Source organism: Apteryx mantelli, chromosome 11 (assembly GCF_036417845.1).
Source record: "Apteryx mantelli isolate bAptMan1 chromosome 11, bAptMan1.hap1, whole genome shotgun sequence".
Taxonomy (NCBI): Eukaryota; Metazoa; Chordata; class Aves; order Apterygiformes; family Apterygidae; genus Apteryx; species Apteryx mantelli.
This window is the reverse complement of record NC_089988.1, coordinates 20,965,504-20,979,945: the sequence shown is the minus strand read 5'-3', so window position 1 is coordinate 20,979,945 and position 14,442 is coordinate 20,965,504. Positions and strand designations below refer to the sequence as shown.

The 14,442-nt window shown below is 53.1% G+C and overlaps 1 protein-coding gene across 1 annotated transcript; it reads left to right on the top strand.

The window, feature by feature from the left end:
* The first annotated feature begins 615 nt into the window (after positions 1 to 615).
* On the top strand, positions 616 to 6,673 carry LOC136993010 (olfactory receptor 14C36-like). The gene is made up of 2 exons (XM_067303027.1): positions 616 to 1,506; positions 6,473 to 6,673. The coding sequence occupies exons 1-2, from the start codon at positions 616 to 618 to the stop codon at positions 6,671 to 6,673; spliced, it is 1,092 nt and encodes a 363-aa protein (XP_067159128.1).
* The last annotated feature ends 7,769 nt before the right edge of the window (positions 6,674 to 14,442 follow it).

Here is a 14,442-nt window from a genome sequence, read left to right as displayed (position 1 = left end):
CTCCGTAGCAGCTGCAAACACAGAGGTGCCCTGGGCAGCGTCCTGCCCCCGGGAGGTTTCTGCAGGGCAGAGCTGAGCTCTCAGCAGGTGGGATGGGGTGTGTGAGCACTGAGAGGGGAGAGACGTGGGGACAGAGAAACAGCTCCGTGCAGGGATGGCTCCAGGCAGCAGAGTCATGCTCCAAGTGTGAGAGGAAACTGTCAACTCCAAGGCCTCCTCTCCTCTCCCAGCCAGCACAGCCCTCTGCTCTCAAGGCTGGTGGGTCCTGGGCAGGATTCATTTCCTCGGCTGAAAATCCCTTCAACATAATGAGTGGATGAAATCTGACCAGAACTGAGAATATAAAAGTTAAGTCACCCGTGTTCCCATCTACACAGTGCTGTCAGTTAGGGCTAACTCCTCTGGAGCTCTCCTCAAGTCAAACTCAGCAACCACAATCCAGACCTCAAGCGATGGAGCTCAGTGAGGGTGCTGCTGAGAGGGGGAGAGGTAATGCGTGCGTGTTTAGGGTGGGGGGTGGGGACGGTCATGAGGAAGTGGTGCTCAGAGAAGTCTGCCCTAACTTATCAAGGTCTCTTCTTCCTCAGACAGTCCCCCTGTGCCTCAAAGGAGCAAATGTCCAACAGCAGCTCCTACAACGAGTTCCTCCTCCTGGCATTTGCAGACATGCGGGAGCTGCAGCTCTTGCACTTCTCGCTCTTCCTGGGCATCTACCTGGCTGCCCTCCTGGGCAACAGCCTCATCATCACAGCCGTAGCCTGCGACCACCACCTCCACACCCCCATGTACTTCTTCCTTCTCAACCTCTCCCTCCTTGACCTTGGCTTCATCTCCACCACTGTCCCCAAATCCATGGCCAATTCTCTGAGGGACACCAGGGCCATTTCCTACTCAGGATGTGCTGCTCAAGTCTTTCTGTTTGTCTTCTTGTTAGGAGGAGAGTATTTTCTCCTCACAGTCATGGCCTATGACCGCTATGTTGCCATCTGCAGACCCCTGCACTATGGGACCCTCATGGGCAGCAGAGCCTGTGTCAAAATGGCAGCAGCTGTCTGGGGTAGTGGTTTTCTCTATTCTGCGCTGCACACTGCTAACACTTTTTCTATACCACTCTGCCAAGGCAATGTCCTGGACCAGTTCTTCTGTGAAATCCCACAGATCCTGAAGCTCTCCTGCTCAGACTCCTACCTCAGGGAAGTTGGGCTCATTGTGGTTAGTGCCTGTTTAGCCTTTGGGTGTTTCATTTTCATTGTGCTGTCCTACGTTCAGATCTTCACTGCTGTGCTGAGGATCCCCTCTGAGCAGGGACGACACAAAGCCTTTTCCACGTGCCTGCCTCACCTGGGGGTGGTCTCCCTCTTCATCAGCACTGACCTGTTTGCCTACCTGAAGCCCCCCTCCCTCTCCTCCCCAGCTCTGGATCTGGTGGTGACTGTTCTATACGCTGTGGTGCCTCCAGCAGTGAACCCTCTCATCTACAGCATGAGGAACAAGGAGCTCAAAGATGCCCTGAGGAAAGTGATTTCATGGACATTTTTCAGCAGTGGTGACATTGCCATTGCTCTCCACAAATGACTCCCCTGTGTCCCGTACCAGGACTGAGCTTTGTTTGTTTACTTTATTTTTATTATTACTAGTATTACTGTTGTTATTATTATTTGTCACCATGTTGCTACAGAAATGCTTGCATTCATTCCACCTTTCCTGAGACTGCTCTGTCTCACGTGGTGCCCATATAAGGTTGTGTCCAACACTGGGTCAGAGCTGACTCCATCACAGTAGCTCTTTAATAAAGTAGGTTCTTTCTGGTGCAGTGCCTGAAGGCTGGGCTCTTCCTCCAAAGCTGCTGTCCCTTATGTCATGTCCCCAGCACATTTCCTTGAGACAATCCCATCCACCCTGTATGCTTGTCCTTACACCAAAAGTCACCTGCAAAGAAGGCTTCCGGCCCAGCTGGAGGACTGGATGTCCAGCTGTGAGCCCTGGGAGGATGAACCCTCTGTTGGGTGCTCTGCACGGCTGGCAGGCAGCATGCAGAGGAGGTCCTGGTGCTGTCTACTGGGTCTGTAGACCATCCTCTTCCCATGGGGGGCCTCAGACAGGGTCTGTCAGAACACAGATCCATCCCATCTTGTTGCTGAATGAACAGAGAGGAGAAACTGTCCCAGGAAACTCCTCCCAGACCGAGCCTCTCATACCAGCCATTTCCAGCACTGGCCTTTCCCTGTGGTCCTGGTGAGATGTGATCTTTGAATGTGATCAGTTCCGTCTGCCTGCTGGGCTCAGCACCTGTGTGGGGATAATGGTCAGTCCTGCCTCGTCTCTCCCTTTGGGCTCAGACCCCAGCAGACCCCAGACAATGGCCTTCTGCTAACCACAGGGGGGACAGGGACAGGATCAGGGCTGGGCAGGGGCTGGGGACTGATGGGAAGCTTCCAGGTGGGAGAGCTGAGGGGGCCAGGGCACCAAGGGCTGTCATGGGGACCATGCTGGGGGGATGTTTGCCCGCCCCAGAACACACCCTGTCCTGTGTGGTGCCCAAAAAGTGGGGCTGTGGGGCCACATGCAGGGCATCACGGCCCGGCTAGTGGAGGGATGAGGTGCTGATGGGAGCCATGACACTCCATAGCTCCTCACAGTCTTGGAGGGGACTCGCTGCTGCTAGCAGGACTGCGGGTTCTCGAGGGCTACTACCACCAGCACCACCTGCCAGGACTCCCAGACCCAGTGCAGATGGTCAGTGCCCAGCACTGCAGCTCAGAGTGTCCCCTGTGCTGTGTCACCATCCTCTCTCAGGAGCACTGCCAGGTGTGTCACTCCCTGCTCAGGTGTGGAGAGGAGCTGCTGGAGGTCTTCTCTTCTCATGCCTGCTGCTCCTGGCTCTGCCCTGGCATCGGCCCACAGGCTCTGCCCTCGGGCATGTTATATCTCCATATGCTCTCTTCTGAGACCATGTAGGAACCTGCAGCACATAGCTCTGCTTGGAGATGGCCACCACAGCCTGCCTGAGTGGTCCCAGGAGATCCCAGCAAGGCTGTGCTTGGAGGTGAGGCTGTGATTGTCCTCAGTCAAAGTTGGTGGGATGGTCTGGCTGCAGGCCAAGGGGAGGAAAGGAGAATAGACAACAAGGAGAAGAGGCAGTAAGGGAAATTTCAAATGAGCTGAAGGAAAAAATAAAGAAATATCCATGGTAGTTGAGCAGCACTGCGTCACGGGACAGCAAATCTTTAAAAACTCTCCTGGAGAAGGGACCTACCAAGTTGAATCTAAATGTAAAGTTAGCCCAGCTCAGAGCACAACATGGTTCTGCAGATTTACAGCGGTACCTCCAAATCCAAATCCTCTAGGAGGAAGGGGTTAGAAGGCAGAGTCCTGGGCAGGGGATACAGTTGTGGGGTTGAGGCCTTGCTGGTGTTTCTACTGCCTGGTCAAGCCTGTCCTCAGAGTTACACAGTGAGTGAGTTCATCCTCAGAAGGAGTCTCTGCTCCATGGGCAACAGGAGTCAAACCAGTGCCGGGAGACTCCAGAGAAGTTCTCAGGAACACACCAGGCATTCAGGTCCTTCAACTGCTGAGGTGTCCCCAGACCGGTGCTTTGCATCCTGGGTCTTAAGGGCTGAGAAATCTTCAGAGCCAGAGCAGATCGGAGTCCCCTCCCCTGGACTCATGGGTTACAGGGCATGAGCAGGGCTGTCCTGGCTGCAGGGAGGGAATCAGTGCCCAGGGCATGAGCAGATCCCCCTCTGACCTCCCCTCTCTCTTCACACCCTGGAATAGAGATTGTGTTTCCTGTGTTGGTCCTCTCTGCCAGGCTGTATTCCCAGCTGGAGGGGACACAGGCTTCACACTGGGGAAATGCAGGAGAGCCCAGTCTCATCTAGAGGAGCAGGGTCCCACCACACCTGCTGGGTGGCCATGGCTGCAGCATGCAGACCCCACTCTCTTCCCTGCACACCTCTTGCCTGGGGTGCAGGTTGCCCAGCAAGAAGGCAGCCATGCCTGGGGGTGTGGTGCCATTGGGGTGGTGGCCTTTGCACCAGCCTCTGTCTGTAAGGGACTCAGGAGCTTCTCTGCCTCCATGTTAGTGGCAAAGTTCGTGTCCCAGCTTCTTCTCTGTGGAGAGCTGAGGATTTAATTCTTGAGAGAAGGGGAAAAAGGAAAGCCTTTTTTCTGTGGAATCACCCTGTCAACCCTCTACTGCCTTTTCCTTCTCTATCACCCCAGAAGTCTTTTGGCAGGGGCATTTTTTGGTTTCTGACCCTCTATCTGACCCTGCTTTGAGCAGCACGTTGCACTACAGGCCTCCTGTGGTCTCTTCAACCTGAATTATCCTGAACACCTATGACCTCAGGCTCCATTTCAAGCACAGAGCAAATGTCTCTGGGACAGGAGTCCTTTGTGCTTTATGTGACCATCTAAAAGAAGGCAGGCGAACACCTCCTCCTCCCTGTTGCCTGTAAGGGCAGCCTGGGAGGCACTGCCTCAGGCATATCTACATTACTCTGGAAATTCTTTGCATCCACCTTCAACCACCTGAGAGTCCATTGCCTGGAGGATCCCCTCAGTGGTGAGGGGAGAAATGCAGGCTTTTCTGCAATGTGATTTCTGTACCTCTGTAGTTTGCACGTCTACGTAGATGGTGCCATCCTCCCCTTGGTTTCTTGCCTGAAGCTCAGGCTGGATGGGGATGTGAATGTGGAGGTTGTCTGTCACTGCAGTGACGGTGAGATGGTGGAGAGGTAAGAGGAATAACAGAGTCACCGTTCCGGCCTGCAGCAGAGAAGATTTCATCCTGTTTAGGGTGGAGTTAGGCAAGCCAAAGCGGAGCTGGAGCTGGATCTAGGAAGGGATGGGGAGGATAACCCGAAGGGGTTCTGTAAGGACGCTGGCAGCACAAGGCAGGCAGCCAGGGAAAATGTGTTCTCCCTGCTCAGTGGGGCAGGGGAAGTAGTGACAAAGAGAGGGGAAAGGCTGAGGAGCTCATTGCCTCTTCTACCTTGCCTTTTCCTGCTCTTGTCTACTGCCAGGCCTCCCTGGCCCCCGAGTCCTTTGGCAGCATCTGTGTTAGCAAAGCCTCACCCATGGTAGAGGACGATGCAGCTGGGGAGGACTTTTGCCCAGTGGGAATACACAAGTCCATGGGACCAGATGGGAAGCACCCCAGGGTGCAGGGAGAGGTGGCTGGAGTCACTGCAACGCTGCTCCCAATTGTCTATGACATGTCAGGGTGATCAGGGAGGTTCCTGATGACTGGGAAAAGGCAGACATCTCAGTCGTTTTCCAGAAGGGCAAGAGGGAGGGTGTGGGGAATGACAGGCTGGTCATGTTCATCTCAGTGCCTGGGAAGGTGATGGAGCAAATCCTCCTGGAAACCATCTCCAAGCATAGGAAGGAGAAGACCTGGAAGAGGCAGCATGTGTTGACCAAGGGGAACTGCAAAGCATGCCTGACCAACCTGATTGCCTTCTACCATCGGATGAATGGCTTTGTGCACAAGGGGAAAGCAGGGGATTTTGTAAACCTTCCCTTTAGCAAAGCCTTTGGCACAGTCCCCCAGAGTCTCCTTAGAGGCAAATTGTTGAGCTCTGCCCTGGATCAGCGGAGCGTAAGGCAAGTGGAAGACTGGCTGGGCCATCAGGCTGAAACACTGTCATCAGTGGCACAAGTTCCAAACATCAGCTGGTTATGCGGGGTGGGACTGTTTAACATCTTTATGAATGGCCTGCACAGTGGATGGAGCGCACTCTCAGCACCCTTGTAGACAATGCATAAGTGGGGGGGGTAGTCACTGTAACAGAGCACCTGTGTGATTTCCCTGACATCAAGAAGAGAAGACTGAGAGTGGGAAGAATCATGGACACCTTGAGGGTGGAAGGGATCTCAGGGGGTCTCCAGCCCAATCTGCTTGCTCCTGACAAGCTGTAGCAGGGTCAACTCTGGGGTCAGAGCAGGTTGCTCTGGGCTTCATCCAGTCTGGTCTTGGCAGCCTCCAAATGAGGAGACTGTACAGCACTGTCTGGGCAACAAGTTCCAATGCTTCCTCACAAAGCAAGTGCTGCAGCTGCCTGACTGTTGTGAGGGTCCTGGGCCAGACTCTCTCCCGCTTATCAACTTCTATCTTCTTCTGGGAACCCAAACCTCGATGCAGTGTTCTAGATGGTGTCTAATGAATACTGACTAGAAGGCGGTCACCATTTCCCTTCACCTCCTGCCTCTGCTCCTGCTCAAACAGCCCATGATGCTTCTGGACTTCTTTGCTGCCAGGGAATGCTGCTGGCTCATGTTTTGCTTCCTGTCCCCCAGCACCCTCACATCCTTTTCCACAGAGCTGCTCCCCAGGCCCTCATGCCCCAGCCTGTGACACTGTGGGGTGTTGGTTTATCGCAGGTGCAAAACCTGGCATTTGCATGTCTAGGTCCCTCTGAACGGCAGCCCTCAGCATATCATTGCCCCCCCACACCCCTGCCTCTAGTTAGGGGTCATCTACAAGGATGATGAGTGTTGCATCCTCCGTGTAACTAAGACAGATGATAAACAGGACAAGTTCCTGGAGAGACCCTGTGGTGCTCCACTTCTCCCTGGCCTCCAGGAAGAGTACTACCCATTCACCACTGCCCTCTCAGCCTCTGATCATCCAAGCAGCTTTTACCCATCCTTTTATCTACTCTTCTAGACTGTAACATTCTAATGTGCATGCAGGAATATTATGGGAAACAGTGTCAAACACCTTGCTAAAGTCTAGGTAAAGGACATTTACTCTTCTCCATCCACAAATAGAGGGGGTTTTTTTAGTCACAGAAGTCAATCAGATTGGTTAGGCAGAATTTACCCTGGGCAAATGCATGCTAACTGTTCCCAGGCACCTGCTTCTCCTTCATGTGCCCAGAAATGTGTTTTGAGAGGATTCACTCCATGACTCTCTCCTCGTCAAAGTGAGGCTGAACTGCCTGCAACTCCCCAGGTTGCCCTTGTGGCCTTTTTGGAAGATGGATGTAACAATTGCCTTTCTGCAGTCATTAGGACTTCACCCCATCTCCACAACCTTTCAAAGATGATAGAGAGTGGCCTTGCAGGGACAGCACTCAGCTCTCACAGCATCCCTGGCTGCAGCCCCTCTGACCTCATTGACTTGGATAGTTTGAGTTCTCACAAGTAATCCCTCACGAACCTCGTCCACTGGTGGCTGTTTTTCTCCTCTGGAGTCCTGACTCAAGGCACAACACTCCGGGAGACCTTGCTTGTGGAAACGGAAGCTAACAAGGGGTTTGGGTGCTCAGACCTATCTGCACCTGCTGCCACAAGATTCCCTGTCCCATTTAGCAGTGAGGCCACATTTTCCTTTCTATTCTTTGATTCTTACGGAAGCAGTAGCAGCTCATCTTCATGCCCTTGACATCCCCTGCAAGTGTCAGTGCTAGGGGAACTTTTTCTTCCCTAACACCAAGCCTATGACCCTGGACAATATTTCTAAATGCCTCCTTTGCATCTCCCTTCTTGCCCCTTCTGTATGCTGCCCTATCGCCCTGGAGCTAAGGTGCGAGGTCCCTGTTTAGCCACGTTGTTCCCCTGAGATAGCTGCTAGTTTTACTGAGAATCGGGATGGACCTTCCTTGTGCTTGGCAGGTGCTGTCCTTAAATTCCTGCCGGCTTTCCTGAGCTCCTGGCCCTTGACATCTGCCTCCCATGGTTTCCCCCACTAGTCCCTCGAAGAGGTGAAAGTCTGCTCCTCTCAAGTCCAGGCTCTGTATTCTGCTACTGTCCTTCCTCACTCTCCTCAGGATCTGAGAATCCACATTTTCATGGTCATGGTAGACAAGGCTGACACTATCCCATCCCTGATCAGTTCCTCCTTGTTTGAAATTTTCAGATATAAGAAAGCATCACACTTCTCATCCCATCTGGCAGCTGTGTGAAGAAGTAGTCCCAAGAGCAAGAAGAGGAGCAGCATGGACAGGAGGGGAAACAAGGAGCAACACCATGATCCTGCTGCCGAAGGAGGCAAGGAGAGAGACAGAGGGCCTTGGGAAAGCCTTCACCTTACCCAGGTGGGCATGCCGCCTCACAGACAACAACATTGCAGGGCAGTCGCTCTCAGCACCCTTGTCAGGCAGCATGAAATGGGCCTGTGGCAGGAGAGATGCCCCTCTCCTCTGGCAGAGGTCTGGCTGCAGAGGAGGTGGCTCATGCCCTGGACTCCATGTACTGACAGCCCATTCCTCCTGCCTGCCTAGGTCTCTCTGAATGGCAGCCCTCAAGCATGTGGCTGGGGTCCCCCCCGCAGTTTTTTTGTCCTCAACAAGCATAGTAAGTATTGCCTCTTCCATGTCACTAATCAAGTCATCTAGTTGTGCACCCATCTAGGTGGTAAATTTCTAAATTGTATTCCACAAGGCTATTGTGGGAGACAGTGTCAAACCCCTTGCTCAAATCAAGCTGAAAGAAATTTTCTGCTCTCCAACCACAACTACAGCTATGTAATCATAAAAGGCAATGAGGTGGTGAGGCACAATTTATGCTGGGAACATCGAGGCTGCCTCTTCCCTATCATCTTCTCCTCCCTCATGTGCCCAGAAATGAGTGGACTCACTCCATGACACACTCCTCAACCAGCTGAGGCTGAACGGCCTGTTGCTCCCTGGGTTGCCCTCTGGGCCTTTCTTGAGAGTGGATATAATATTTGCAAGAGGGAGGATCTGGGGAATGACAGGCTGGTCCTCTTCATCTCAGTCCCTGGGAAGGTGATGGAGCAAATCCTCCTGGAAACCATCTCCAAGCATAGGAAGGACAAGGCCTGGAAGAATCAGCATGGGTTGACCAAGGGGAAATGGAAAGCATGCCTGACCAACCTGATTGCCTTCTACCATCAGATGAATACCTGCATGCACAAGGGGAAAGCAGGGGATCTTGTGAACCCTCACTTTAGCAAGGCCTTGGACACAGTCCCCCAGAATCTTGTTATAGGCAAATTGTTGAGCTCTGCCCTGGATCAATGGACCATAAGGCAGGTGGAAGATTGGATGGACCATCAGGCTGAAACGCTGTGATCAGTGGTACAAGTTCCAAGTGGCAGCCAGTTACTAGCAGCATCCCTCAGTGATCAACATGTGGGGCAGGACTGTTTAACATCTTGATGAATGGCCTGCACAGTGGATGGAGCGCACTCTCAGCACCCTTGTGGACAATGCATAAGCGGGGGGAGCCCCTGGGCAACCTCATCTGCTTCCCTCTGCATTGACCAGGGCGGCTGGGACTAGGTGACGTCCAGAGGTCTCGTCCACCCTAAGTGCTGTGGTTCACTGAACCGTTCCCTGGAGAGCTCTGTGAAGAGAGAGGAGGCCAAGGAAGAAGAAACAACAGAGAGGCAGAAGAAGAGAGCTGAAACATGACAGTTTAAATACACCAGTTCCTCAGAACAAAGTTTCTCCATGCAGAGTGTTGGTAGCAAATGCATTTTGATGAATAATGTGTGTGTGTATACGTATATATTCACTCACATAGACAGGCTAATTCCTGTAGTGCATGAACATGGTGCTGTCAATTAATAAAAAAGAAAAAAATATATATCTGGCAATGGTAAAAACTGTGTGAAGTTTTGGAAATGAGGATTTCTTCTCTATTGTTGCAGTGAGGTAGTTTTTGAGAAGATTTCAACTTAGGACTAGGATCTCCTTTTGGGGCTTGATTCATTTGACCACAGAGAGAGGCTATTGCTGCCTGAAACGCCCTGAGGTAGCTGTGTTGCCATGTGGTGCTGGAAATTTTGGAGGCGGCTCCTGCAGGACCTGAGCTTTTCATTAGGAAAGGTATCTCAAAACAACTCCATTGAAACAACTTAGTTCCCTCTTTGGACAAGAAAGGGAAGTGCAGAGACCTGGATTTGACAGAGACATCTGCACTGATGGGGTCTGGCCTGGGGTGAGATCAGCCTCCTCCTTGTTGTCAACGAGCTCCCTTCTTCCCCCATTCTCTGTGTCCTGCCTAGTTAAGATGTGGGAATAGGAGCTTCCAGAGCTGGACATTTCCACCTCTCATAGATAACCATCCTCTGATGAAACCATCCTCTGATGAAACAAGGGACAATGCTGTAACTGGTTTCTCTGTGCTGTTTAGAGAGGGACCATCAGCGATTATTTTAGTTTATTGGAGTGAACATTTCCCAGGAGGAGGGAGCACAAGGGACAGTGAAGTTCATGAGCTCAGCTGGGCCTCTGCTCCTGAGCAGGGCCAGGCTCGGGGGATGGAGGGAGCTCATGGCAACCGGTCAGAACTGCCCAGAGACAGGTGTGTGCAGGAGCAGCTCCTCTGCAAAGAGCAGAAGGGCTCCAGGCTCTGCCTGCTGCTGCTGACATGAGAGGTGACATGACAGAGAGAAGTGCAAGGCTGTGTGGAGTGGGAGGAGAGAGGAGAGCTGCTTGTGGGAGAAATCTTCACAGCCCTGAACACAGTAAGTCTCTGGCTGCAGGGCAATGCTACTGAGCTTCCTGGAGGGCTCTTCTGAACCCATCCCATTCTATGACTGTTTTTTTTAAGGATCACTCTCCTTTGCAGAGGAGGGGGAGATGCTTCAGAGCAGGCATTCCCTGCCACACCATCACAGGGACAGGGCATGCTGCTGCTTTCTCCCAAGGATGACTGCAGGGCTGTGAAGCTGGGACATGCACCCAGGTCTGCCCAGGACTGTGATTCAGAGCAGTGTCGCTGCACTGCAGAGGAAGGTGCAAAAAAGACCACTTGAAAGGGAAGGAGCTTTCCTTCCAGGGCTTTCAGTTTCCTAATGTTGGCAGGGAGAAAAAAGGAAAGAGTTTTCTGGTTTGGCAAGGAACTGGGACTCACTGACCTTCCCTCTCAGAGATCAGGAGGTCTGTGAGAAAGCTCAGCAAACCCTTCCAACCCCACCTCCACCTACAGCACCACCAGCAGCACCTTTATGGACTTATCAGGGCTAATGTGACCTGCTCCTTAGGACCTGTGAGCACAGAGATGCCCTGGACAGTGTCGTGATCCGGGAGGTTTCTGTAGGGCAGAACTGTGCACAGAGAGGGTGGGACAGGGTCTGTGAGTACCAACAAGGAAAAGATGTTGGGAGAGAGAAAGCTGCAGGCAGCAGGAACAGCTGCAGGCAGCAGAGATGGGCAGGGAGTGAGAGGGAAGTGCCAACAGAATCGTCATGGGAGGATGGATTTGGGCAAGTCATGGTCAGTGGTCAGTCCCTCCGATGCAGGCACCTTCCTCTGAGCAAGCTCCCTGTGTCTCCTCTCCCTGCCAGCAGAGCCTCTGCCCTGACAGCCATGGGGTGCAGGGCATGAGCTGCCTTCTCTGCAGCCAGCCCTCTGGCAGAGGAGAGGTGCCTGACAAAGGGACTGAGAGTGACTGCCCTGCAATGTCACTGCCTGCGAGGTGGCATGCCTAGCTGGTAAGGTGAAGGCTTTCCTGAGTTCCTGTCTATCTCTCTCTTCTTGCCTCCCTTGGCAGAAGGATCATGGTGCTGCTCCTTGTTTTCCCTCCTGTCCATGCTGCTCCTGTTCTTGCTCTCGGGCTCTCTGGGGTGGGAAGTTTCAGCTGCAGTTCAGACATGGATGCTGCAAGTTGTGCAGCAGAGGGGTCTGCATGGGAATGAGGTTGTCCCAGTCTCCTTCTGACTTGTGGAGCTCCAGGAAATGCAGTCCGTGGGGCTGGGAAATGAGCTGACTCTCCCTTGGAGAGAACCCATTTCCAGTCCTAACAGTCCTTTGACCGTTTCCCTGTGGTGTCCTGCCAGGCTGCATGCTGTCCTCTAGAAAGGCACTGCTGTCTCATAGCACCTCTGTGATATCTGAGAGCCCCATGAGGAAGGTGCAGAGATGCTGAGAGTATGGAGCTGGTGGTGGGAGGCTGTATGTGGGCATCTGAAAAGAGCCCTGTGTGTGCTTGGCTAGAAGGGAAGTGTGGAGATCTCCCTCAGATGCCCGGAGAAAGGGTGAGAAGTTTGGAGATGTGCACTTTGAAACTGGTCTCGTGTGCTCTCAGCAGGGGCTGGTTTCTTTCTAGGGCAAAATATGAGTGTGACCATCCTCCAGCTTAAAGATAGAACTGCAACATTTGGGGGTTTCTTGGCTTGAAAAGTCTCTGCTAACTTCTCAATGTCTTTTTTTCTTTGAACAGTCCCCCATGGCCAGAGATAGAAAAATGTCCAACAGCAGCTCCCTCAACGAGTTCCTCCTCCTGGCATTTGCAGACACATGGGAGCTGCAGCTCTTGCACTTCTCGCTCTTCCTGGGCATCTACCTGGCTGCCCTCCTAGGCAATGGCCTCATCATCACTGCGGTAGCCTGTGACCACCGCCTCCACACCCCCATGTACTTCTTCCTCCTCAACCTCTCCCTCCTCGACCTTGGCACCATCTCCACCACCGTCCCCAAATCCATGGCCAATTCCCTGTGGGACACCAAGGCCATTTCCTACTTAGGATGTGCTGCTCAAGTCTTTCTGATTCTCTTCTTGTTAGGGGGAGAGTATTTTCTTCTCACTGTCATGGCCTATGACCGTTATGTTGCCATCTGTAGACCCCTGCACTATGGGACCCTCATGGGCAGCAGAGCCTGTGTCAGAATGGCAGCAGCTGTCTGGGCCAGTGCTTTTCTCTATGCTCTCCTGCACACTGCTAACACATTTTCCATACCACTCTGCCAAGGCAATGTTGTGGACCAGTTCTTCTGTGAGATTCCCCACATCCTCAAGCTCTCCTGCTCAGACTCCTACCTCAGCGAAGTTGGACTTCTTGTGGTTAGTTCCTGTTTAGCCTTTGGGTGTTTCCTTTTCATTGTGCTGTCCTACGTGCAGATCTTCACAGTTGTGCTGAGGATCCCCTCTGAGCAGGGCCGGCACAAAGCCTTTTCCACGTGCATCCCTCACCTGGCCGTGTTCTCCCTGTTTGTCAGCACTGACATCTTTGCCTACCTGAAGCCCCCCTCCCTCTCCTCCCCAGCTCTGGATCTGGTGGTGGCTGTTCTGTATGCTGTAGTGCCTCCAACAGTGAACCCGCTCATCTACAGCATGAGGAACAAGGAGCTCAAAGATGCCCTGAGGAAAGTGATTTCATGGACATTTTTCAGCAATGCCGACATTGCCATTGCTCTCCACTAATGACTCCCGCTGTGTCCCGTACCAGGACTGAGCTTTCTTTGTTCACTTTATTTTTATTATTGCTATTATTCCTGTTGTTATTATTATTTCTCACCATGTAGCTACACAAATGGTTCGATTCATTCCACTTTTACTGAAACTGCTCTGTCTCATCTGGTGCCTATTTAAGATTGTGTCCAACTGTGAGTTGGAGCTGACTCCATCACAGTATGTGTGTAATAAAGTAGGTTCTGCCCAGTGTAGTCCTTGAACGATGACTCTTCCTCCAAAGCTGCTGTCCCTCACTCCCTGTCCCCAGCACATTTCGTTCAGACAATCTCCCCCACCCTGCGTGCTGGTCCTTACGCCTAAAAGTCACCCCCAGATAAGGCTCTGTGCCCAGCTGGAGGACTTGGCATCCAGCTGTGAGGCCTGGGAGGATGAGCCCTCTGTTGGGTCCTCTGCAGGGCTGGCAGGGAGCATGCAGAGGAGGTCCTGGGGCTGTCTGCTGGGCCTGTAGACCATTCTCCTCCCATGGGGGTCCTCAAGCAGGGTGCCTCAGTGCAAAGATGCAGCCCAGCTTGTTGCTGCATGAACAGAGAGGAGAAACTGTCCCAGGAAACTCCTCACACACCCAGCCTTACATACCAGCTATTTCCAGCACCAGCTGTTTCCCACAGTCCTGGTGAGGGGTGATCTTTGAATGTAACCAGCTCTGTCTCCCTGCTGGGCTCAGCAACTTTATGGAGGCAATGGCCACCCTGCCTGGCCTCTCTGCGGGCTCAGACCTCAGCAGACTACAGACAGTGGCCTTCTGCCAACCCCGGGGGGACAGAGACAGGGCTGGGCAGGGTCTGGGGACTGGTGGGAGGCTACCAGGTGGGAGGGCCATGGAGTATGGTCAGGGCACCAAGGGCTGTCATGGGGATCATGCTGGGGGGATGTTTGCCCGCCCCAGAACACACCCTGTCCTGTGCGATGCCTGCACAGAGGGGCCGTGGGGACACGTGCAGGGTAGCAGGGCTGGGCCAGTGGAGGGATGAGGTGCTGATGGGAGCCACGACACTCCAGAACCTCCTGACAGTCTTGGAGGGGACTCACTGCTGCTAGCAGGACTGGGGGTTTCTCAAGGGCTACAGCCAGCAGCACCACCTGCCAGGACTCCCAGACCCAGCACAGATGGTTGGTGCCCAGCACTGCAGTTGACAGTGCCCCCTGTCCTGTGTCACTGTCTTATCTCAGGAGCACTGCCAGGTGTGTCACTCCCTGCCCAGGTGTGGAGAGGAGCTGCTGGAGGTCTTCTCTTCACATGCCTGCTGGTCTCATGTCTGCCCTGTTGTC

Coding starts and splice junctions, on each gene's coding strand:
- LOC136993010 (XM_067303027.1), top strand. CDS start 616: ATGTCCAACAGCAGCTCCTACAACGAGTTCCTCCTCCTGGCATTTGCA. Junction 1,507..6,472: donor GGAACAAGGAGCTCAAAGAT/GCCCTGAGGAAA, acceptor CCCTGCCTCTAG/TTAGGGGTCATCTACAAGGA.